We start from the raw sequence: 23,908 nt of genomic DNA on the forward strand, positions 1-23,908 counted from the left end.
TTTTAATGTTCTAAAAATCCCAAACTACAAGAAACTTTTCCTTTAGTATCAAATTCTTTTTCGTTCTCTCAGAGTTATTGTCGCCGATGGCTCTTTCATCAGGTCAGCAGAGGAGCATTGCATTAAGAAGAGGCTTTCCTTAGCTGCTGGCACCATTGTCTGAGCTGCCCTTTTGGTTCCGTTTCCCGATCTCGATCCGCTAATGGATATGTTGCAGGTCTTTCTTATTTTCCAGCTACTGATGCGATCCAGCACCGTGGGATAGCGAATGAAGCAGCATCAGTAGTCGCATATCCAGTAGCTCATCCATCGATAGATCTAGTCACAGCCATGTCCGGTCATTCTAAGCGGTTCTTTATCTGTTAAAAAAGTTCAATATCCGTTCTTTTATGAATACTCTATAAAAACTTTTATGCATTTTGCACCATTTGTGTCGCTAGTGTGTTGCTTTATATTTTCAAGTAGCCTTTGAGTTCATACCCTTCTCGATATATGAAATTGTATAAATACCTTACTACAGGTACAAATGAGTCGGATTGGATCGGGTCATGAGTAACTCCGATCCAACATGATTCCTTGTTCGGATCCTAATGTCGGATACGTCGGATCGGATCGGGGCCACAAGTACAATTTTTGATCCAACGGGTCATTTAGATCTAGTCGAGCCCATACATAGCTCATTCTCGACCCAAAAAAGTTGCTATTTGCATGTATACCATCAAAAAACACTTGTTTTGCATAAATACCTTTCTTTTTCTTTGTTTTTTTAATGTATATACTCGTACTATCTAATACAATAAAGAAATTAGCTATTTAAAATTAAAATGATTGAAATACATTTGTACTCATGCCATCTAATGCCGTTAAGGTACAAGCGGTTAAAGTTAAAATGACTAAAATGTCCTAAATAGATATACGTGCAAAAAGAAAAATTTATAGAGATATACATGCAAATAGCAACTTTGCAAAAATATTTATATATTTTTCTATATTAAAAGGTATACATGCAGAAAACACTATTTTTGAATAATTTGTTGAGATTTAGGCCCAATGTGAGTGGAAGTTTTCACTTCGGACATGCCAACTATATAGAAATGATTTTGTGATGCATGTTTACCATGGTGATAAACAGTAGAGGTGCTTTGGAATCTTAAAGCGTGCCATGTATTGTAGGCAATTTGAAATTTTCTCTTTGCACAGGGCCTAGCCACAATTTTGCGAATCTCGCAAACGTAATGAACTGATCCAATCCCTATATGACACGTGGCATGCAGTATACTAGCATTACTCTTTAGCAACATCAAATCGCCAGGCCCAGAAGCTCATCCATATCCACTTCATGGTGGACCCAAATGTTCCCCTTTTCAACTTTCGCTTTCTGGATCCACCCACCAGGGTCGGACACAAACAAATTGGCAGCCAATTACACAGCTTTGCTTTCTACCTCTCATCGTCCGATCCGGATCTGACGGTCAGCTCCACATGCACAGCCGAATCCTCTGCTCTAAAATCCGGCGCGGGCGTTGCCGGATGGCCTGGTCAGAAACGTACCTCGTCACGTGACTGCGGCTCAACTCCTTGTTTCCTTTGTCTTGCCTGTTTTCCTCTTGAGCTGATCAGTGATCAGACTTCCCTGTGGAAGCTTTCTGGAAGAATACAGTCTTCTATGTTGAGTAACTTGTTTTTGCATTTTTAAAATTTTGTTTACATAGATCTGTGTGTTTCTTTTCCCATGATTATAATGTGAAGGATTTCCATTCTGGCTTCATCATGTGCAAATAGATGAATTTGGGTGTTGATGGATGGTTTCATAGAAACAAAGGAAGGAGGTTTTCTTTCTTTTTGCTTTTTTGTTCTGTTCCCCTTTTTCAAATCTTTCTCCTACCATTTTGCTCTTTTGTAATCTTCTTTCCTCATTCGTTAAATGACTTTGTGGACTGGGTTTGAGTTTGAGCACTCGGTTGTTGATCTATTCATGACGAAGAATTCTATTGGAATAAGAATAGAGAGTCTTCTCACATAGCGGCAAATTTTAAATAATCTTTATTTTCCCCTTTTGGGCTGGAGTCTCTCTTGGTTTCATTTTTGATAATTGTGTATTTCACGTGAATTGGGCAATTTGGTGCTGTTGGACGTATTCATGGTTCAAAACAAAGAACCTACTATAAGTGGCAACAAAAGGGGAAAAAGAAGGGGAAGAAGGCAAAGAGAGCTCTCTTGGAATCTTCCAGTTATTATCTCTCCTCTAGCCTGCCTATCCATAGCTTTTGTGAACTGGATTTGGATTAAATCCCTCTGCTGCTTTGTCTGGTCATGCACAAGGAAGCCTGTCTGAAGAAGAAAGTCTCCTCTTTTTTTTTTTTACTTTTTCTTTGGTTTCCTCCCTTGTGAGCTCGACATTGCATTTCTGTTTCATTCTGGAATTGGCTTTTGATGGATTCATATTTTAATTTGATCTTGCAGAAGAAAATCTCGAAATTAGGAAGAGTAGGAGAAAGAGACATTTGAGCTCCCATAGCTGCCATGGCCATGCCGTGGGGCTCGGCTATCTACCTGATGAAGATGGTGTGGATGATTTTGAAAGGCTGGATCTCTTCATGTCTGATGGTCGCTAATGAGATTGCTCGTGCGCTCAGAACTGGAGACATTGGTCCACTTCCTGTTGGCTGACCGTCCCAGCCTTCCTAAGTGTTGAGTAGGTCTCCATCTCTCTCGCTCCTTGCGATCCTCTCATGCTCTTGAATTCTTTGCTTATTGAATAGAATCTTGTCGAATCTCTTGTTCTTGCAGTTGAGTGAATTATGTAGTCCTTTAGTATTGTTTAACCAATTCTCTTGTTAATTTTTTGTGTTGGCTATGCTTTTCCTCATAGAGAGAGAGAGAGAGAGAGAGAGAGAGAGAGAGAGAGAGAGAGAGAGAGGTATATATTAAATTTGTTTCTTTGGTCGGGTGGGGGGTGGTGGGGGACCATTTTCACCAAGCTGGCTATTGTTTTGGTTCACCCATCGTTTACATTAAGAGAGGGGGTATATATTAAATTGTGTGAATTAGAGAAAAATTTAAAATGCGAGGTTTCTTTCCTTCTTGCAAGCTTTGTCTCATTAGATTTTGTTGTCAACTGGACAATTTTCTATCATAGAAAATTTCAGAATTTTGGTAAATTTATGTGGTTGATTATTTTTGTTGTGTGGAATCAGCATTAAAATTTGTGGGAGGACTTTTCCACATAACAAAAATGTAGGAGGAGTGACTTGGCATCATCACAAGAAGGGAGGGAGTTGAGAATATGAGGCATCTACTTCTGTACATTTCTTGCCAAAAAATAGTTCGCTGGCAGAGCAAGGAAAAGTTGAATAGACTGGGTGAAAAAATCAGACTTGGAGCCAATTTTCTCCTGCTGTGCAGTCTCTGTATAACAGAATTATTTGTCAACCTAGATATTTGGGACGAAGTTGTTTATATCCATTTTGACTGTCTGTATTGGCTTATAGAAGGGTGAGGTGATTGAGGTTCTTTGTAAGGTACGGGAAACTAACTGATCTGATGCAAAATATTGTTGATTTTAAAAATAAAATTATCAGTTATCAAGGAAAGTTGGCAGTAAAATGAAGCCTGCTGATTTGGGTTAATCACAAATCAAAATTTGGTGTTAACAAGGACAATGGGAAGAGAAGCAATACTTTTCATCATTTGCCCCACATTCTATTTCAACCACAGTGAATTTGCACTGAGAAGGGGAGATTTGTGTGCCATCTGTCCCCTTGCTACGCATCAGGATGTAACTCTCTAACTATGACTCAAGCACCGGATCACATCAAAACTCTGTAATTAAGCATCTTGGGCATAAGCAGCATAAGATGGTGAACACTTGAGAAGTCTTGTTGCAGAAAATTAAGTGACGGTGATAATAAAAGAATTAAAGAAAGAGATGAAGATGACAGGTGGTTGATACTCTTTCTTGGTGCAAGTGATATTTGTTTCGGAAATAATAGCTACCATTGATTGCTCACATTTGAACTAGGAGCTTGCTACATCTTTTAATAGAATTAGAAACAACATCAAGTGACATGACTAGGTTTATGCAGATGGAGAATTAAGTTTTGGTTACGCATTGTTCCAATTGGGGATCTTCCTAATTTTCTGAGTTTCCACCATTCTTCTTGAAACTCATAGTATTGGGCAGGGTTTTAACATTATTGAAGGTGCCAGGCTTTTTCTAATTTGATAGCATAATGGAAGCTAAGAGATTGGCTGCTTCTGAAAGTTGTTAGGAGGATGATTATTACTACTACAACCACTTGTGAAATATTATGGGTGATGAACTCTTTGAGATCTATGGTGATGTTGTAATTCAACAGCTATAGAAAACACTCACAATCAAGTATTAAAAAGCACCTACTGAAGAACGAAAAAACAAAAAAAAATGTTGTAAGTCCTTATTTTAGTTTTCAACTGAAGGATGATATGCGTATTTTATCCCGAGACCATGAGCTTCACTTGTGAAGAAATTGCTACCAACTTGGAAGGACTATAGAAAAGTTTTTCGGAACGAAACCATGGATTATCTTATAATATTTCAAGATGAGGAGATACTTGAGAGAATGCCCTAGTCTTATGCCTAAGGATTTTTCTGTAATCTTGGCTTATCACCTTTCATCTGAAAACTAGAAGTGGTGTATCTTTTTGCTTCTAACATGTGCCATGTTGCCAGTCACTTGTCAATAAGTGTCTTTTTCTAACTTTATTGCAATTGTAACATCATTATAGCCTGTAGAGGTCAAAGAGATTGCAGGTTCACATGTTTAAGATCTAGTTGCAGCAAAGCCAATCAACTCCATCCCATTTTTTTCTATCCCATTTGTTACAAGCAACTAATCTCGAGTTTCCTATTGTTGACTTCCAACTTTTTTGGGGGTGGCAGGTAGATAAAATTAGCTACCCAAGAGATGTGAGGAGAACATGACTCCTTGTTGCCATCATTTGAAGATCATACCAGTAACCCAACTAAACTTTGCAAGGTATGAGAATGCAAGTGGTCTTAAGATTGAAGAAGATGCTTGTGCTAGTACTGTTGTAAGGAACTTGGTAATTAAACATCTAAATATTTAATGTTTGGAACAAACCTTGACAAGCCCACTTCTTCCAAACAGGGATAGCCCTTCCATTCCTTATAATGATTGAACCTCCAAGCCTAATCCCAATATTTCTTAAAATAAAGCTGGGAACTTCGAGGAAAACCCCAACTAGAATAATGTTAAACCACAAACCCATTGTTTAACTTACAACATCCTGAACATTTTGTATGAAATTATGTCCATTTGGAAGGACCACATGATTTTCATGCAATCTTGACTGAAGAGTGTAACAACTCAGGACCTCATCCAAAATGGCTAGTCAGAAGGTATTATTTGTATTACTTGATTCCATATAAATATCCTAGATCTATCCGGCAAATAACCTATGTAGGACTAAACACACGCCCGCACGAATCCTCACATACTCCTCCCGTTTAAACCCTGACGTCCTCGTCGAGCTAAGGTTCAATTTTAATCACAAGTACCACAATCGGCCTATGATCGGCCCTATGGATTCGTGCTGCAGTCTCTCCTAGTCCACATAGGTTATGGACTGGGTCTGCTCTGATACCATTTGGAACAACCCAGGACCTCACCCAATATGGCTAGCCGAAAAGTATTATTTGGGCTTCTTGATCCTATATAAGTACTTTAGATCTACCCAGCAAATAACCAATGTGAGATTAAACGCGCCCGCATGAGTCCTCACATAATTTGATCATGCCATTTAGTATTTTTCATCTATATATGTGTATATTTTAAGAAAAAGAAATAAGTTTTCTAAAAGCTCTCGATAGCAATGTATGTTTCCTAGAACTAGAAAAATTGACCCCTGGAGCTAACATCCATACGATTATAGGCCCTGGCAGCGTGTGTAAAATTAACATATGAAACATGAAGCTACGTTGCCTTGTCACGGGTATAAAGTGACTGTAGCACGAATATATGTGAGCAATGTTTTGAACTATAATATGGCTAAATGATAAAAGAATGATTTATGTATTTATTTACAAAATAAACTTGGAATCATGTTTATAAAATATAAATGATTTATGCATGTATGATTGGCTTTATGACTTGTTTTAATATACTATATTATGAAATGCTTTATTTTGTAATATCTGTTTTTTTTTTAAATGATGCATTGGCATGAAAAAACTTGTGTTTGATACAGTAAGGTAGTAAACTTAGTGAGCTGTGTTATTCATATATCTTTATTTTTATTTTTCTCTCTCCAAACAAATAGGGTCAATAGGGACGAAGAATAATTTAGGCTTGGAGTTCGTGCTAGGAAGCTTGGCGATCTATATAGCAAATCTTTAGTTCTTTAGTTGATTATAAATTTGTAGTTAATGATTTTCTGAATATTGAGGATTATGGGTTTGGTGTTTATGTTTGAATTTAGATGCTCTGAACCGGTATTGATTGCATTTAATGGATAATGAAATTGGATTCTTATTTATTCTATTTTCTTTGAAATAAATTTGGAAGTTAAGATTGATTTGAAATCTAAGATATAATATTTGACTTCGTATTATCGTTGGTTGTACCCCTCGATAGCACGGCCGTGTCATACTCCGGATCTGGAGCATGATAAATATGGTATCAGAGCAATAGATTTGATCATGGGTAAAACTTAAAGTTTAGCAATGGGTAGTTATGTCTTGTTTAGTTAGGTTCCGCGTAGTTGAAAAAGAAAAGATAAATATTCTTAATTTTACTATTATTCAACTATGGAAATTGATTAATGTCAATATTCTTTTTCATTGTTTTATCTCTGAGATAAATATCATTTACGCCAAGAAAGCATGCCCCATGCTTCAAGCTTGATCTTCTCGACATTATTTCTTGGCCTTGCATCTATTTTAATAACAATCTGCTCTCTTCAACATATTTAGGATCATTTGCACCTGTCTCATTTGGCCTTCTTGCCAGTGCAACATATTTAGGATCATTTGCACCTGTCTCATTTGCCAGTGGAAAACAATCAAAGTCTATTGTTTTCCAGGGCTACTACCTCAATTGGTATTCTGCATCAAGATCTTGGGTACCATACACCTTCACATGCCTTGGGCAGAAAAAAAATGAAAATAAAATTTAGTGAGCAGTAAGGGATCAGTGCAACGACGATACAGTAGCAGTATGCTTCAAGCTTACTTAGCCCAATGCCGATGCCTACTAGCGCCTACCTTCTCGGCTCATGGCCGATCGGTACGCATGAGATCTCAATATGTTTATAATTTATAACTCAAAGGTTTTTCATTATTTCTTGTCAAACATTGTAAGAGATTCGTTTGTCTGTCTTCGCAATGAAAAGTTCTGCTTGTTATGCTTGCTGTCTAACATGGTGGATCCTATCACCTGTTCTTTGCCTAAGAAACAACAGGTTGCATGTCAATGACTTTATGGTGCTTTTGGTTCACTAATCAAGTAGATATTGGCATTTTAAAAGGACTTGATTCCTTGGTCACTTTGAGGCCTTAAAGAAGTGCAAACATGTTAGGTATGTCTAGATATCTAATACTGAAATTATATGTCCTCATAAAAAACAAAAAGTTTGAGATGATGCCTGATGGTGATGATATGTCTACTTTTTTTTTGTTTTTTGCCTTTTTCCCCCTACTTTTCTAATGCCCCCATATCTTTCCAAGAATGATTACCTAGATTGTAGCAGCATGTTTCCCGTTCGTGCTTTAGTTTCCAAAAGCTTGTTATTGCTATCCAACCAAAAACACCAGGCAATAGTCACCAATCAGGCAATCTTCTACCAAGCAGAAGAACGTATTTATATCTTGGCAAAGGCGGCTTCATGAAGGGAAGGCATTTTGTAGAACTTGCTAGTAGTTTGGGTTCAAAAGTTTAATTCATTCAGCATGCTTATAGATTATTGGTACACAGGCCAAATTTGTTTTGAAACATGATAGGGAAGCTTTCCACAGTCCGCATGAACAATTTGGAGCAAATTCCTGGGTTATTTGATGGATTTTCCTGCGTCATTGTATTATGTTTCTAGGTTACTCCGACAACTATTTATTGATTTGCGGTGCCGTTCATTCTTTCAATTCTGCAGTACCATATATGCACCGCAATATGATTGGCATCTCTGCTCTCGGCAGTGAAGTTCGGATTCGCCAAGAAGACAGTGATTCTTGTGGAGAAATTTCCTACAACTTAATACTTTCTTCCTCTAGCTTTCACAGAGATTTATGATGTAGGTCTGGGGAGGATACGCCCGTGAAGATGCAAATAATTCATAAAACATTCCTGATTATCGTATTCTGCGGACATTCTTATGGAATTTTCCAGTTTTCTGATCAAAGATGAATTTCAATCTGAAATTATAAAAAGTGAAGTTCGGATTCACCAAGATGACAGATGATCCTTGTGGAGCTATTTCCTACAACTTAATACTTTCTTCCTCTAGCTTTCACAAAGATTTATGATGTAGGTCTGGTGAGAATATGCCCATGGAGACGTAAATAATTCAAAAAACATCCCTGATTATCGTATTATGCGGGTGACATTCTCGTGGAATCCTCCAGTTTTCTGATCAATGAAGAATTTCAATCTGAAATCATAAAGCAGAGGCTCTGTAGTGAGAAGATGAGTCATCTTACAGAGGTAGCACTCCAGCTGTTTCAACTATACAACGTACACCAAACCTACATGGTGAAAAGAATGATAGCCCTTAACATTGTACCAGTGGACCAGCATTATGTTTCTAGTTTGTTGCCAGAAGAGATTTGTCTACAGTTTTGATAATATTATAGATCCTTGAAGCTAATAAAAAAATAAAATGATAGCAACAAACTTTGAAGCCCTGAGAAAAACTGTTGGCATACAAAATTGCATAAGATGCTACTAATAAATTTATTTTATCAGCTGACAGCTAAACAATGTTCACAGAGGGAGAGCTATTGGGGCGCAGAACCATGAGGCAGTGGCGGCGGCGGTGGCGGCGGAAGCCCCATATTGCCTCCTAGAGCCATGCCATGGAGCCGAACATCCATCATTCCAGGCTGCAAATTATCAACTCAAAATCATTAGCCACGCAAGGAGGATTCATTCCATAGGTGGACACAGATCAGGTCATAAGCAATGCTGAATCAACTAATAACTTGCTCATTTCGGCAAATTCCATTTACCGAATCAGGAGGAATAAATGATCATTTGGTACCTGATAAGCATTTAGTCCCCGAACTGCCCCTATTTGCCCACCTTGTGGCCGGTTAAACATAGCACCAAGTGGAAGATTTTGCAGTCCACCTGCATTCGTTGCACCCTGAATATTTGTGATCCCATTTGCAAAACCCCCTATGGGAGGGATATTGCTGGTGGTAACAGGCCCTGAGTGCATCTGAGTAAGGCCCATCATTTGTGCTTGTGGCATTGGAGAGATCATCTGATTTCCTGAACCTTGCACCACCTGAAATAGTAATGACAGTAATTAGTTTTTGTGGAAATGTGAAGTTTATAAGATAACGAACATAAAAAAATATGATGATCTACATTCCATTTTCCAAAAAAAAAAACACAATAAACTCTCTTTATCCCATACATACCATTTATTGACCAATCATTGCATTGATAAATCACACAAACTTGTATATACGTTCTATAACCAGTCAGCTTTCACCCTTCAGAGTGTGGGAAAAGTAGGAAATTTGTGACAGTAATTTTATGCATAAGATGATCCAAGGCAAGACAAAATGTGTGAATTCATGCATCAGCAAGGAGTTGCACTTGACCCTTACATGGCCAAAATGTCTCACAGCAGCAAAGGTGAAGAAAACAGGCCAGCAGACACTAAAATCTTGCACAAATATCAAAGCAAATAAGAGTGCAGACCAATGGTTTGTAGTTTTATCAATCAGAAACCAAAACCGAAATGCTGTAGTTCCATGCAGAACCAATCCAAAACTAAGTCATTTTCATAGGTTTGGTCAAGACTAACTCATGAGGCCAGAATACTCTATATTGGCCAAATGGAAAGATTCAAGACCAATGACTATTTTGAGGCATTATCTTCTGTTATCTCTTTCCTTTTTTGACCCTGCTTTTAGGTGATAAGACTCTAGAAATAAATTTTCAAAAAAAGCATGCTTGAGCTTTACAACTAGCAATCATACAGGTATTTGGTTGTAAGATTCCAGCAATATATGAAGATTATGAAATATGTTACAACCTTGCTGTTTTAAATTGATGAAAACTAAAAAGACCATGTAAACCTTACAATTTGAGACAAAAAAAGATGGGAAAAAGTAAATGGAGGTATGCTCAAGATTCACAGAAGTTCACACTAAAATATTAAAATTAAATTCTGACGTCAAATGAATAAAGGGCTACAAATACCTTGAGATGTTTCCAGTTAAATAATCATCTAGACTAGGGCATTTGGATAGATGAGTACCATTGGATTAGGCAAAGGCGGGGGAATGGATGGAGCCATTGATGAAGGCATGGACATGGAGCCTGGCACCGAAGAGGGAATAAATGGGGAAATTCCAAGAGGTGGCAGCTGCAGATGTGAAGGGTGAGGTCCATGAGGATGCTGAAGAAGCGGCAAATGTGATGGAGGTTGTAGCTGAGCCAGATTTGGAGGAAGTGGCAGTGAAACCATTTGCTGTGAAAATGTCATATGTTGCTGCTGTTGAGGTGGGACTTGCTGGGGAATTTGCTGAAATGCTTGCTGCTGTCCGGATGCCAAAAGAGATGGATGGGGACCTGGTGGAAGAGGAGGTGCACCACTAGGAAGAATACCTGGAATAGGCTGCCTCTGTTCTTGATCTGACCCATCAAGAGATGGAACAGATAGTGGCATTGCAACTCCAATACCAGGAATAGTTCCTTCAGTTCGTGACAATCCAGCAGCAAATGATCCTGGAGTTGGCGGAGGCTCTGGCACTGGGAAACCACTTGCTATACGACCAGCAAGGAGAGAGTTTTGATCACCATAACCTAGGAAGTCAAACAAAAAGTGTAAATTTTCTTTAATGATCTCCAGATACAAATAAACAGTTGCTCATGAAATAAAAAGGGGTAGCGCAATTTATAAAGAAAGCTAGAAGTATTTTAAATATGCTAAATTAAAAATAGAATGGAAGATAGACTGCTCATAAACAACAGCAACCTTGATGACCAATACTGCATTTATCACGGCTAGTATCTGCAGGCCTGTTTCTGCACCAAAACTTTGTCGTGTGATCATTGCCACCACTGCAGCAGAACAGCTATAATCAGCAGCAGATAAACCATAATGCAGGTGGGAACATTTATATAGTTATTAAAAGCTATGAAACGATTTCTTTTATAAATCGGACCAAAGATACACAACAGTTTAGTATAAGAAAACATCAACTTTATTATTTGCATGCATATAGCAAAGGTATTTTTCTGGTAACAAGTAAAAGCATTTTTCCGGAAGAAGGTTAATTTTAGTGATAATATAGCAATGACATTTAAACAGAAAGAAGAGACAATAGTGATGATATCAAAAAAATAAATATATAATACTAGTATGAAGGTCAACTATATGCAACTGACAGTAGTTATAAGCTCAAATGAGGATAAAGTCATTTTAAAATAAAGGAAAGATGATACAGTTAGCAGAAAAAGGATAAAACGATACACCTAGTGCTACACAGACCATGGCCTGTGAAATTCAACCGGACCCTCCCCTATTAAGGGATTTTGACATATGTTTAATTACATATACCATACCATCAACAAGGAACCAGTAACAAGAAAAAGGTATATATCATGAGCCAACAAATCCCACCATAACAGTGATTACAATAATTATCATAACAATCTTCAAGATGAAATGTGAGCGCAATGGTGACACATTTATTTCACATGCAATAACTGCTTGGAAAAAGAAATAATATTGTAATAATTATTAATAAAAGTAAAACTGCAGGGACAAAACTATGTAGACACCAGAAAGAAGTTGTGGAAAGTATCAAGTACACAATGCATAATAATGAAGACACATGGTTAAACATGTGAATAACAAAAAGAAAATGCATGTTATTTGTAATCGGAGTAATGAATAACTAGGGATATAATAATAACACGAGCAAGCATCTCAAAGGCAAAAAGTAAAACCGAAAAGTTGATATGCAGCACCAAAGTCAATTAAAATAATAAGAATACCTGCAAAGTAAATAGCCCATGGGATGCCAAGCTAGATCCCAAACACTGTTATCATGTGCACCAGGTATTTCAATCTGAGGAGTCTCATGCCTGCACAGCAACAATCATTAGTGGAAACAAGAGCCGACAATATGCAACATCTAGACTAGACAGAGATAACAACAGCTAATCAAGAATTGCAACATATAATACAGATCAAGAGCAGGTGAATAATAAGAACTAAAAATTATGGAATGTTATATATCTACTAAGAATTTTTGCCTCCAATGATTCATGCAAAAATCACTTGTTATATAAGCTGGATAAGTATTGGCTTGGCCAGATGTATAGGAAGTAAAGAAGAAGGATCTCATTGAGGATGGGCTATTAAGGATTCCTTACCCAACAAGCCAATGAAAGATGGACCCATCAAAACTCCCACTGACAAAGTATTCTTCGTGAAATGGGTGCCAAGCCAGAGCTAGCAAAAATAAACTTCCAAACAGTAAGTGTAAACTACTATAATATCCACATAAAAGAAAACATAACAGACTTTCAGGCCTCACTGATGTTCAAAAATAAAAAACATCATCAAATTCTATCATTTCTTCATGTTTCATAGTGAAGAATATGTTTCATGCATCTTAAGATACATTATGTTTAAATCCATTAATGACCAAAAAAAACTAAAACCACGCTAATAAAAATATGAGGTGCTATCTAACCTTAGCCTTCAAGATCAGATCTGAGAATGAAAAATTAATACTTCATGGCAAAAATTGGTTCATACACCCGAAACCAAATCTGCAAACTATTTTTTAGTAATATAACATCACATGTACCATCAAGCTTAAATTTGTGGTCATGTTAGTGATGATATATTATACAGGAACAAGTCATTATAAAGGTTTTTTTTCTATTTGTTTTGCAGAAAATAAAGAAAAGGTGCATTGGAGTAAAATATTTTTTTGATAAAGGCATTTGAGTAAAATATTGCATTACTGTAACATATGTTACACCATCAATGTGAATTTCGAAATCCAAATCAAAACAAGTTTGCAAACAGGTCTGTGATTCTGTCCGTGCATGTGGAAAGCTACAATTATGAAATGATAACTATCAAATAACAAAAAAGATATTAGGAAAAGGTAAACCATTCACTAACCAGTCACATCTTTGCAATGTCCACGAAATGATGCAACCTCTTTCATGGATCTAATATCATAAAGCTGAAATCAATAAACCAAAACTTTATAATTAATTAGGAGCTTAAGAAGACCAAGTACAAGATATGCTTTCCTTGAAAATAATTTCCTATCACAAAAAACACATAAGATAGGAGCTTCAAGACACTGTAACTGCAACTAAAAGTCAATTGAACACTGGTGATGGAATTTCCGTTAAGAATGTAATGGTAAATCAAATAATCTACACTCTTAACATGTTGAATAAGCATCACATCATGTTCTTCCGCCCAGATTAAGGTTCTAAAATGTGACTGGGAGCAGCCAGGGTATTATTGCATAACACGTAGGCAACATGTGCATTTGGGTGAAAAGATAGGAAGAGAAGGGACACAGACAAATATATGATGATAGCAGAGTGGGAGAAGGCAAAGGAAAAGGTGGATGAGAAGAGGCAGGGTAGGAGGGGCAGAGGAAGACCAGATCGGATATGGCATAGTGCTCAACTTGCATTTTCTACCTGATCCACATATCTACCCAGGCTGCTTCGGCATAGGCCAGCAGGGTACTTGGATAATGATAATGTTCTGGTTTTCTGGTTGCGCATATCTAGGCCACCTAGTCACTTTGCAAAGCAACTCGGGCTGCATATGCATACTATGATCTCATAGATCACTTTTTAGAAAAATGATCCTAATAAGTCCAGATACAAGTTTTCTTTTTTTTTCCCCTTCATTTTAAGACCATTGCCACCACACCCTCTTAAAGAATGTGCCGACACTTTTACCTCATAAAAGTGCATTCTGAATTATATACATATATATACACACATTTGTCAACTGATCATACCTTATTTATGGAATACCTCTTCTATGCAGTTAATCTCTATAAGAAACAAAGTACACTGCCTCGTTTCTTAACATGAAATGATGAATCAATTACAGCTTAGTTTTTGACTTTCTTGTGCTTGTGTGTGCATTGATTCATTGCCATTAAAGTGTATAGGGGTTCTTTTTCCAGTGAAGAACATTTAATGATAAACATATGAATGGTTAAATTTTAAATTCATAATGCTGATGCTATTGTACAGACTATGGTCTAGATATTAGAAATGATAATTGAATGGAGTAAATATGATGTGATAAGTCATTATGATATATGGATGCCTTTTGCTTAACTCTTCTTGCATCTTAAATTTCTTGTATATCTTATTTATGTCTCGAACCTTTTGATGCAAAGGAAAACATCTTTTTTGATGAATAAATCAAGGATTCCTGCAGTTAACATAAGTCATGACTATAAAGCCATCAATAAACTAAAGAAGTCAGTTTTTTATATATAATAGAATTATTTACATAAAGAAATCACTCATACATTGCCGTATCCCCACTGTATTTGTACCTTTAAAATGAAAAAATTGCCAGCATATTCATATATACCAGATTCATATTTCATATATGTGTTCATATTTCATAGTAAAGGTCCACAATGTTGCAAGAGTAGAATCAAGAAATTCAAAAGAAGGTGAGAAAGATGCACCTTAATTATCTGATCCTTAGAAGCAGTCAGCACCCAATTACCATTTTGATTCCATTTGACACAAAGTACAGTGTTTTTGTGACCATGACTGCAAATCGAATGTATTGTTAACTAGAAGGCATACTTTTCATATACATAAAACAAGACTATGATGAAATTGTACTAACAATGAACAGAGCTCTCTTCCTGTTTTTGCATCCCATAGTTTCACAAGATTGTCTTTGCCACCTGTTGTAACACATGCAAGGAAGGAAAAATAAATAACATTCACAGCCTTGGAAGATGAGGAAACCATTACAAACTGAACAAAGATATAATAACACACCTGAAACCACTAATGATTTTGTTGGGTGCCAATCAACACTCTTGACATCCCAACCATGGCCTGTCTGAGTTCAAAACACATATAAAGAAATCTCAGGTTACTTCATGCAACCAGTGTGATGTTTTGTTCTTTTGCTTGTAAATAAGATAACTACATGACTGGAACATGAATGAAAGATCGAAGATTAACACCAAATGTGGAAAGAAGTACACGACCATATACAATTGATGTTACCAAAACATGAAAACTAAAGTATAATTTTCTCAGTAAAGCTCAGAGTGAGGAAAAAAACAAAAACAAAACCAAAAGAGGATCTCTTTGCAATTTAAGGGTATTCAAAGAATATGAATACAATAATTGAAATCGAATAGGCGAAAAATTTCCACATACCAATATCTAGGCAATTGTGTCGAGAACTCCAACTTATACCAAGTTCATGAGCCACTTAAGATTTTCGTTTCCATGTCTAAAAGTTGTATGTTTGCAAGATTTCTGCTAGAGACAAATAGGTAGATGGTAAAGAGGCGGAGACTTTTTCAGGTTGGAGGAGGTAGGGAAGGGGGAGGTCTAGGGGATGGAGGAGGAGATGGAGGTGGAAAGGAAGGATTGCAGGAGGGAGGAAAGCACTAGGGAACAGGGAGAGAGGGAGGGAGGAGAGGTCGAGGGAGGAGAGGTCAAGGAGGAGGAGGAGATGGAGGTGGAAAAGAAGGATTGCAGGAGGGAGGGGAGGACTATGGAATGGGGAGGGAGGGAGGGGAAAAGAGAGAGGAGTGATTAAGAAACCTAAAACCTTAACTATTCTAATCAAAAGGTGTAATGGACTGGGTCCGCAGCCCAGCCCACCACATGAACTGCCTCAATTGGAGGCAGTGCCCTCTTTAATCAGAATAGGGGCCATGGCCCTATTTTCTTCAAACCACTCCACCCCTCTCCCTCTTTCACACTCTCATTCTCTTATCTCTCCCCCCTCCACCCTTCCGTCATTGCCATCAAACTACTCACTGCAGATCCAATTAGATCGCCAAGCAATTGAATCCATCATCAAGGTAAGACCAAAATCTTGAAAGGTTTAGGGTAAGATTTAATTTCTGAAATTTTAGAGACGTTCGGTGGCAATGGATTAGGGGAGAGTGAGGATTTTGTGTGTTTGATGGCGACCTCAAGACGGGAAGGTTCTGCCCTATTCCAAACCAAAAATTATAACTTGAACTTGGGTGAGTAGTTTAATCTGAAATTTTAATTGGAAATTGTTAACTCACGGATATCATTAAACCTGCAAAATTTGAGAAATTTTCGAGGACATTTTCTTAGTCAATTAAATCCTTGAAGTGACCTGATGTGCAAGGACCGGCAGAACGGAATGCTAATTTCAATTTGATTAGAATCCTACTTATACCTAATATTTTGGTGTCGTTTTTGGTGATATTGTAGCAATAATGTTTTTCTTTGAATCTGAAAATTCCAAGCATTAATTCAGAAGGAAAATATGGGAATTGCTCGATTATTGCAGCTGTCCACAAAGCAGGGCAGATTATGAAGCCTTCACTTTAGGTAAGTTATTGGACTACTTAGATATAAGAATAGCTTCTAAAATTTTGTATTTTATAAGTGGCATGAATATACTTCTTAATTACAAATTTTGGTGATTTCAGGATTTTCACTTAGGGAGAAACAAAAATTTTAATTGGATTAGCTAGTAGTGATGTAGACTTGGAAATTCAAAATATCTAGAATTAATCAGGTATAAAAGGGTGGATAAACAGAAAGCTAGCATTCAATTCTCTACTACCTTGTTTTAGGTTGATTTTGAGATGTTCAAAAAATTTGCTAGAAGTTTTGTTGGCGTGAGAAAGTAACTTCAACTTAACAAGAGTATTTTAATCAAGGTCCGCCGTACCTGTGGCGACCCGGACCGGTACGAACCGGTCCCGTACCGGTCCGAACCGGTCCCGTACCGGTTCTTCAACAATAAACTACCGGTACCGGATTCCACGCTGATCCGGTATCGGTCTTAGGCCGGACCGATACGTACCGGCCTGTACCGGCCGGTACAGACCCGTATGGCAGACCATGATTTTCATTATATATCTCTCAATTACATATTTATAAATTGATGAAAAATGCTTTCAAAATTGTATAATCTACTTTGTACCTGTAAACTGGATCAAGCAAGCGATTGTTATGTCATTGAAATTCCTAAATATCTTTGAAATTTGTACATTCATAATTATGAATTATTGTTATGTTTATAAGAATTACTTGAATCATTGAAAACCCCTGCATGAAAACTTGAATCCTATATTTTGGAAGTGTTTGAAATGCTTCTTTGAAAACCATGTGTGTATGTCAAATATTTGAAATGATTTCATAGTCATGTACAATTAAGGATTTTTATGAACACTTTGGTCCATCTCTATAATTTGGAAAATCAAATAAAATGATATTCATAAAATAATTGGATTTTGTGTATTTGTTTTAGACTCTCAATCTGGCTATATTTTGACCCTACCAATGAAGGCTATACATTAATATTTGATCATTCCAGAGCATGATTACTTTGGACCTACTTTGTAGGAATTAAATGCAGTACTTTGGACCTACTCTGCAGGCAAGATTCGTCGTCTTAGTACCGGACCTCGTATCGGTGCCACACCACTACTGTGTTGATAGGTACGATACAGGATCTTTTCAGCATACTGAGTGTCGGTACGCCACCCGTACTAAGTACTGGTACCGAATCCGGATCGGCAAACAATGTCTGTAGGGATTAAATATAGTACTTTAGACCTACTCCGCAAGGGTTAAAGTTGTACTTCAAAGCTTCTCCGCAAGGATTAAAGTGGTACTTTAGACCTACTCCGCAGGGATCAAACATGGTACTTTGGACCTACTCTGTAGGGGTTAAATATGGTACTTTGGGCCCTGCCATATAGATTATGTAGCCATAGCATTATACATAGATGAGTTGTTAAATATTGGCTTTTGAAAATTGTTTATAAATTGTTTATTAGAATTACCTATGAAAAAATGATCTAGAAAATGGGTTGGTTTTGGAAAAGTAATATGTTAGTAGAAATATTTATATAACTGATATCATGGTTTAGGAATCCAACTTATAAATTGTCCTTTGGAATTGTATGTGAAATATTGGTTTTGGAAAATAGTCTGTATATTCATATTTGGAAAAAATTGCATATGAAATTTCGATTACAAAAATCCTAACTTTGTTATGGTATATTTTCATCTTATTTGATAATCTATTTTGAAAAAAAATAATCACACATTGCTTATGAAAACCTTGCATAAGAAACTTTGGTTTTTGGTAATGGCTTATAAAAATACTCTTTGAAATCATAAAAAGAATACTGATTTGGAAAAACGATCTATGCACGGCTCTTTTGAATTAAAAATATAATTTGGATTATGGAAATCCTATATTGTTAAATAAGTTATTTTGTATCATGCATCCATAAATTGTTCAAAGTTCATTTTACTATACTCGCTTGATCCCTTTGGTTAGAATTGTTGGTTGGTTACTAGGCTTTTCAGCTTGTCCTTCTTTCTCTTTTTCAAAGCACAAGTTTAGGAGATGATGGGTTGCGATTGGCATGTAGGCATAGAGTAAGATCCTGAATTTAGTTGGACCCAAATTTGTGGTTCTATAGAAATTTTGGAAACATAAAGATTTTTAATTGTTTTGTAATGTGTACTTATGGCTTTGTTAGTAGCAATTTCTGGATTGGCATGCGTCCAACTCCAGTTTGGAAAACTTTGCGAGTTCTGTAAATGGTCATCCTGTCTGTGTTATTTTGTTTTGTTAGTTTGATTATACTTATTTTATTTGACAGGTGACATTTTATACTTGCGGAGCCCAGCCCTACGTGTGTATGGTGGGTTGCCACCTCCCTTGGCATGTACTTTTGGGTTGGTGTGTGACAAAAGATGCCAAATCTGGAAAGAAATATTCAAGCATCCAGTCATTGCAAGAAGATTAAGAAACCCTAGAACAATTCTGCTTAGAGAATCCTAGAAATCATATGGAAAAAAAGAACAAGGGCTTATTGTGCTCAATATTGGTGGCCTCCTCTTGGAACCCATGATCCTTGGTCTTCATGGGGCTAGCGAAGGGATCATCACCGATGATGGTTGAGCAAAGTTTGGGATGAGGAGGGGCAGCGAGGGTGGTGTCAATGTCGGTGTTGCCATCTTCATCCATGAGATCATCATCACTCAGCTTGAAGTCCCCCACCTCCACGTCTACCACATTTGCTGCCATGAAGACAGAGAGAGCAAAGAGGACATGGAGGTGGAGAGGAACAGTGGGGGGAGGGGGAAGGGAGGAGAAGGCCAAACAAAATTTTTGATACCACAAAGCAGTCTTGGAATCGTGATTGAGGAGAACCTTGCAACATCTATGTCTAAGTTGGGATTTAATTTTTTTTTATTTTTCATGTTGCTGATGAGCTTGAGATTGAAAAAGGTGCTTCCTTGACCCATTCGTCAATTTGATCCAGAGTTTTGTTCCCAACTTCAGTTATCATTTTTTTTTCTTTTTCTTTTTTGAAGGCTAAGAGAGGACCAAAAGCACTCGGAAGATGGGATTGGTAGTTGGAGCTTGGAATGTAGGATGTCCTTGATGTTTTTTTAGTTATTTATATTAAATCCCCTTGATCTACAAATGATGAAAGCGTGAGTCCATCATGTTGAGTTTCAATACGTGTAGGAGCCATGCTTTAGGTCAAGAGGAAAGAGTGAAGTTTTAGGTTGAATAAGACATGAACTCAGCTTACTAGAACAATGAACTCAAAGCCATAAAAGAAGTCCGAAGGTTGTAAACAAGATAAGTCTAGATATGCCATATTCTCATTCAATAAAGTATTATGTCTTCTAAATAATTTGTCTCTTATAAATTCAAAATCCCCAGTTAGATAATGGGTTAGGGTACGAAGGTCTCCTTCTGTTTTGTTTATGAGCTCAAGGGAATGTTACACGCTTTATCATGGACTTTTTGAGATCATATTAATCCTTTCTTCAGTTTCTAATGCTACTACATTAATGGACTGCCAAATTTTGACCTTGTTGCCATGAAGGGACTATGATGGTCTTGTTGGTGCTAAGGCTGGGAGGGCTTTAACAACCACTAGAATTTGGACCAAGTTTTGCTTCAAAAAACCTGCTACCCCTGTCCACCCAACTCCTACCCCTTTTTCTCTATAAGATTAATGTTTTTGATAATAATACCTTAGTAAAAGAACAAAAGCACCAAGAATGTAAAAGAAAAACAATAAAACAGTGCATTTATAGGTTTTTCAAATGAATTTGGCTTTTTTAGAAAAACCATTTAAGTCAAATAAATTTTCTCATCCCTACAACGTCATCTGTGTTTTACAGCAACTCGCAGACATCCTGACACATACTTTTTTTTGATAATAACACTCCTCTTGTATCTCATTCTACAGTTTATTTTGCTTTAAGTAGAAAATATCAACGTTGAACTCAAAAAAATTTGAAAATTCAAGGTCACCACGTGTATAAAAATTTTTAAAAAAATCAGAGATTGCATTTTGATAAGGCTAAGTTTTTTTCTTTTGTTTTTTTTCTGTTTCTGTGTGGAGTGGAGAAAGGAACTTTTAAGAATGCCTAATACAATGTGTAAGGATTGCAAGTGATTAATACATGTTTTAGTTCTTCTTCTTTTGGAAAATACTAAGATTGTCTTCGAAGGTTTTTAAGTTTGAAAAGCTATTTTTTTATTTTCTTCATGAATTAAAAAAAAAATTGTATTTTAAAAGTTTCAGATTTTTTAGGAAGTCATTGATTATTAATAATAGAAAGCTTAAAATACCAAATCCGAAGATATCAAAGAGAAAAATGTAAATTTAAAAATTTTTACTCAAGGTATAAATCTTCAATTTGTGATTTTGAGACCTCTTTAGAATCTTATTGCACAAGTAAACATTGCATATTACAAAATCATGATTAGCAATTTTTAGTAACATGAGTTTTTTTGGTATACCTACGTCAAGGAACCCTTGGTAAATAATGTTGTCTTGTGAAGCTCACGAACTTCTTCACATTCTATGACTAAATCCCCAGGAATTTATAAATTTTGTTGTAATAAATTAAGCATCAAGAATTACTGCACACCAATTTAAACATATGGAGTTTATTATTAGTCATTATCAAGAAAGGGTTTTCATGTGCATTATATGCAGCATTTGCTAGGTAAGCATAGGTTAGATAGTTTAACCTCATGCATGGCATAAACATTTTACTAATATTAATTAATACAGATTTAAAGCGGAAAAATCAATAAGCAATATGTTGTACAAACTATGTATTTTTTTCTCACATCTTATAACTTTCCATTATAGATTTTAGATATGATTAATTTCAAAAAATCATACAAAACTATTTACAGTTTAACAATGACTATCAAAATTTTATTTTTAATCAAAATTTACTTTTTATTCAGATAAAATTTCTTATAACCCAATGATGTCATAATGGAATAAATAAATAAATCTAAAACACATTTTAAATAAAATTGAGGATGAATAGAGCAATTACGCCTAAATTCTTGCAATGGGAGAAAAGAATTTGAGAAAATTAACTTGGATTTGTCCCTTTAGCCACAGTTTTTTTCCCTCCACAGAGATACACACACACACAGCGAGAGAGAGAGCTTGGGGATTTTTTGGAAGAGATATACCAGTACTGCCCAGAAAAATGAGAGATATACGAGTGATGAGGATATAAAAATCTCACAATCATCATTGCTTATAATAAATTTTGTATTTACTAAAAATCAGCGCGCAGGAAGGGGAGGGGAGGAGGGATGGTGGCGAGCTCTGAAAAATTTTGGAGATAAGACTTTGGGTGTGTAAAGTTAAGAATTTGTATTTTGATTGAAACTGAAAAGATAAGGATATAAGATCTCTATTTCAATTAGATGAGATTCTACTTACTAAAATCTATAGAAGAGACCTATTATTCATTGGGTAGTATTTTAGGACAGGGGGCCATTTTTCTATTAGAGAAATAGCAGAACGAGCTGCCATATAATGCTGCATGAATTCTCGTGTATCTTGTCTTTAAAAAATAAAAGGTTCTTTTTTTTTTGGAGGGGGGGGCATGGCCCCTGCTAGCCCCCCTGGGTCCACCTCTGCATGGCAAGTCTAGTAATGCCAATGCAGCATGGTCTGCCGTACCGGTCCGTACGTACCGAACCGGCCTGAGACCGGTACCGGATCAGCGTAGAATCTGGTACCGGTAGTTTATTGTTAGAAAACCGGTACGGAACCGGTTCGGACCGGTACGGGCCGCCACCGGTACGCCGACCGGTACCGGCACGGCGGACCTTGCAATACAGCTTAAAGACCAAACATGCCCCTCTATTGATGCCTTGCAATAGAAAGTCATGTTCCTAATTACAGATTATGACGCAAGGAGAGAAACTAAAGATCAAACGTGCATGCAACATAAACATAAAATAAAAGCTCTCTCTCATTTAGGCAAGGTAAGAAATCACATATTTGTGAAACTTCAAGCATTCAAATGAACTTTAGTTTCTTTGTATTTTCATGACTGTCCAATAAATACAAGCTAAAATTAGATCTGCTAAATCAGTCTCAAAAGTATTTACCCATGATAAGACATGTTTCTCTCCTTGCAATCAGAATTTTGTTGTATCATCTAACAGAGAAACATACATGCATGCATCAACTATAAAAGCCAATGTGGAAAATTCCTTTGTGCAGGTACAAATAGTTCCAACAAAATTCAACATCAAAAGAAGCTGCAATGTTCAATAGTCAAGCAACAACTTCACCTCAGAAGTTACATAAGGAATAAATTTGCAATATTACCAGTTAAGGATCTTTCCTCTTGGCACCGTGCAAAATCCCAGACTTTGACAGTAGTGTCATCGGAGCAGGAACAGAACTTCAAATCTGTTTTAGAAAAACTGTTTAACAAATGTTAGCTTTACACTACTAGATCCTATTTGTATAGAACAGCCAAAATATAACAGCCAAGGAATATGCACCTTAAGTCTCGGACTGATTCTTTATGAGCAGATTTATTTACCTTTACGTTGTTCATGTTATTTTGCCAATACCTAAGCAATAGTTGATAAGCATAAGACATTGCATGAGAAATAAAGGGGATTTCAAGAGTTAACTTAGAGATGGTAAAGGAACAGCAGTCAGATCTATCATTCAGGCAACTTACTTGATTGAACCCCCATCATCACCAGTGACCATCCAATTCTCATTGTGACTCCAAACCATGGACCTAATAGCTTGTTCATGAGCCTGAAGCACAAATGGGACTACTAAAATAAGTCAAGCTTATTCATGAGCAATGGATTGTTTCAAAGGAAAACAAACAAGTTGTCATTAAATACCTGAAGAATCATTTCAAAATTAAAAGATTGTCCATTCCAAAGAGTAAATTCGCCACTTTGTGACCCAGTTATAAGACGCCGCCCTGTAGGGGTCCACTATATCCCAAAAAAAGGTTATAAAATCAATGAAAGATAATTGATAAATCCTGTAATTGTATCATCTAACAAAAGTTCATTTCTTGTTAGACAAAGAAGTCAAACAGACAGCATTTCATATCTGACAGTAATGTCCAAAATGGCATAC

The 23,908-nt window shown here is 36.6% G+C and overlaps 2 protein-coding genes across 10 annotated transcripts in view; one reads left to right on the forward strand and one right to left on the reverse strand.

Annotated features, from left to right (window-relative positions):
• Nucleotides 1-1,480: 1,480 nt before the first annotated feature.
• On the forward strand, nucleotides 1,481-8,447 carry LOC103722451 (uncharacterized). Of its 6 annotated transcripts, none has more exons than XM_026810543.4 (2): nucleotides 1,481-1,668; nucleotides 2,464-3,151. In XM_026810543.4, exon 2 carries the CDS (start codon nucleotides 2,524-2,526, stop codon nucleotides 2,668-2,670), a length of 147 nt encoding a protein of 48 aa, XP_026666344.1. In that variant the 5' UTR covers nucleotides 1,481-1,668; nucleotides 2,464-2,523; the 3' UTR covers nucleotides 2,671-3,151. The 6 variants fall into 6 exon arrangements, with proteins under 6 accessions (XP_026666344.1, XP_026666342.1, XP_088559002.1 ...); XM_026810541.4 differs by lacking the exon at nucleotides 1,481-1,668 and adding an exon at nucleotides 8,146-8,447 and having other exon boundaries at nucleotides 1,675-2,695; XM_088702876.2 differs by lacking the exon at nucleotides 1,481-1,668 and adding an exon at nucleotides 6,974-8,137 and having other exon boundaries at nucleotides 1,675-2,695.
• A 295-nt stretch (nucleotides 8,448-8,742) lies between these two features.
• Nucleotides 8,743-23,908, reverse strand: part of LOC103722450 (flowering time control protein FY-like) — a 42,446-nt gene continuing 27,280 nt past the window's right edge. For all 4 annotated transcript variants that reach the window (XM_039117031.3, XM_039117032.3, XM_088702874.2 and 1 more), the window contains 14 exons: nucleotides 23,665-23,760; nucleotides 23,490-23,572; nucleotides 23,305-23,376; nucleotides 23,126-23,223; nucleotides 15,258-15,317; nucleotides 15,100-15,160; nucleotides 14,933-15,020; nucleotides 13,375-13,438; nucleotides 12,612-12,690; nucleotides 12,231-12,320; nucleotides 11,206-11,291; nucleotides 10,486-11,033; nucleotides 9,253-9,501; nucleotides 8,743-9,094 (listed from right to left, as the gene is read on the reverse strand). In XM_039117031.3, coding sequence (XP_038972959.2) covers nucleotides 8,990-9,094; nucleotides 9,253-9,501; nucleotides 10,486-11,033; nucleotides 11,206-11,291; nucleotides 12,231-12,320; nucleotides 12,612-12,690; nucleotides 13,375-13,438; nucleotides 14,933-15,020; nucleotides 15,100-15,160; nucleotides 15,258-15,317; nucleotides 23,126-23,223; nucleotides 23,305-23,376; nucleotides 23,490-23,572; nucleotides 23,665-23,760 — 1,779 coding nt within the window. In that variant the 3' untranslated portion in view covers nucleotides 8,743-8,989. The remainder of the gene's footprint in view (nucleotides 9,095-9,252; nucleotides 9,502-10,485; nucleotides 11,034-11,205; nucleotides 11,292-12,230; nucleotides 12,321-12,611; nucleotides 12,691-13,374; nucleotides 13,439-14,932; nucleotides 15,021-15,099; nucleotides 15,161-15,257; nucleotides 15,318-23,125; nucleotides 23,224-23,304; nucleotides 23,377-23,489; nucleotides 23,573-23,664; nucleotides 23,761-23,908) is intronic.

The sequence above is a fragment of the Phoenix dactylifera genome, chromosome 8, assembly GCF_051530095.1.
Source record: "Phoenix dactylifera cultivar Ajwa chromosome 8, Ajwa_hap1_PhDact_Kaust_v1.1, whole genome shotgun sequence".
Lineage (NCBI taxonomy): Eukaryota > Viridiplantae > Streptophyta > Magnoliopsida > Arecales > Arecaceae > Phoenix > Phoenix dactylifera.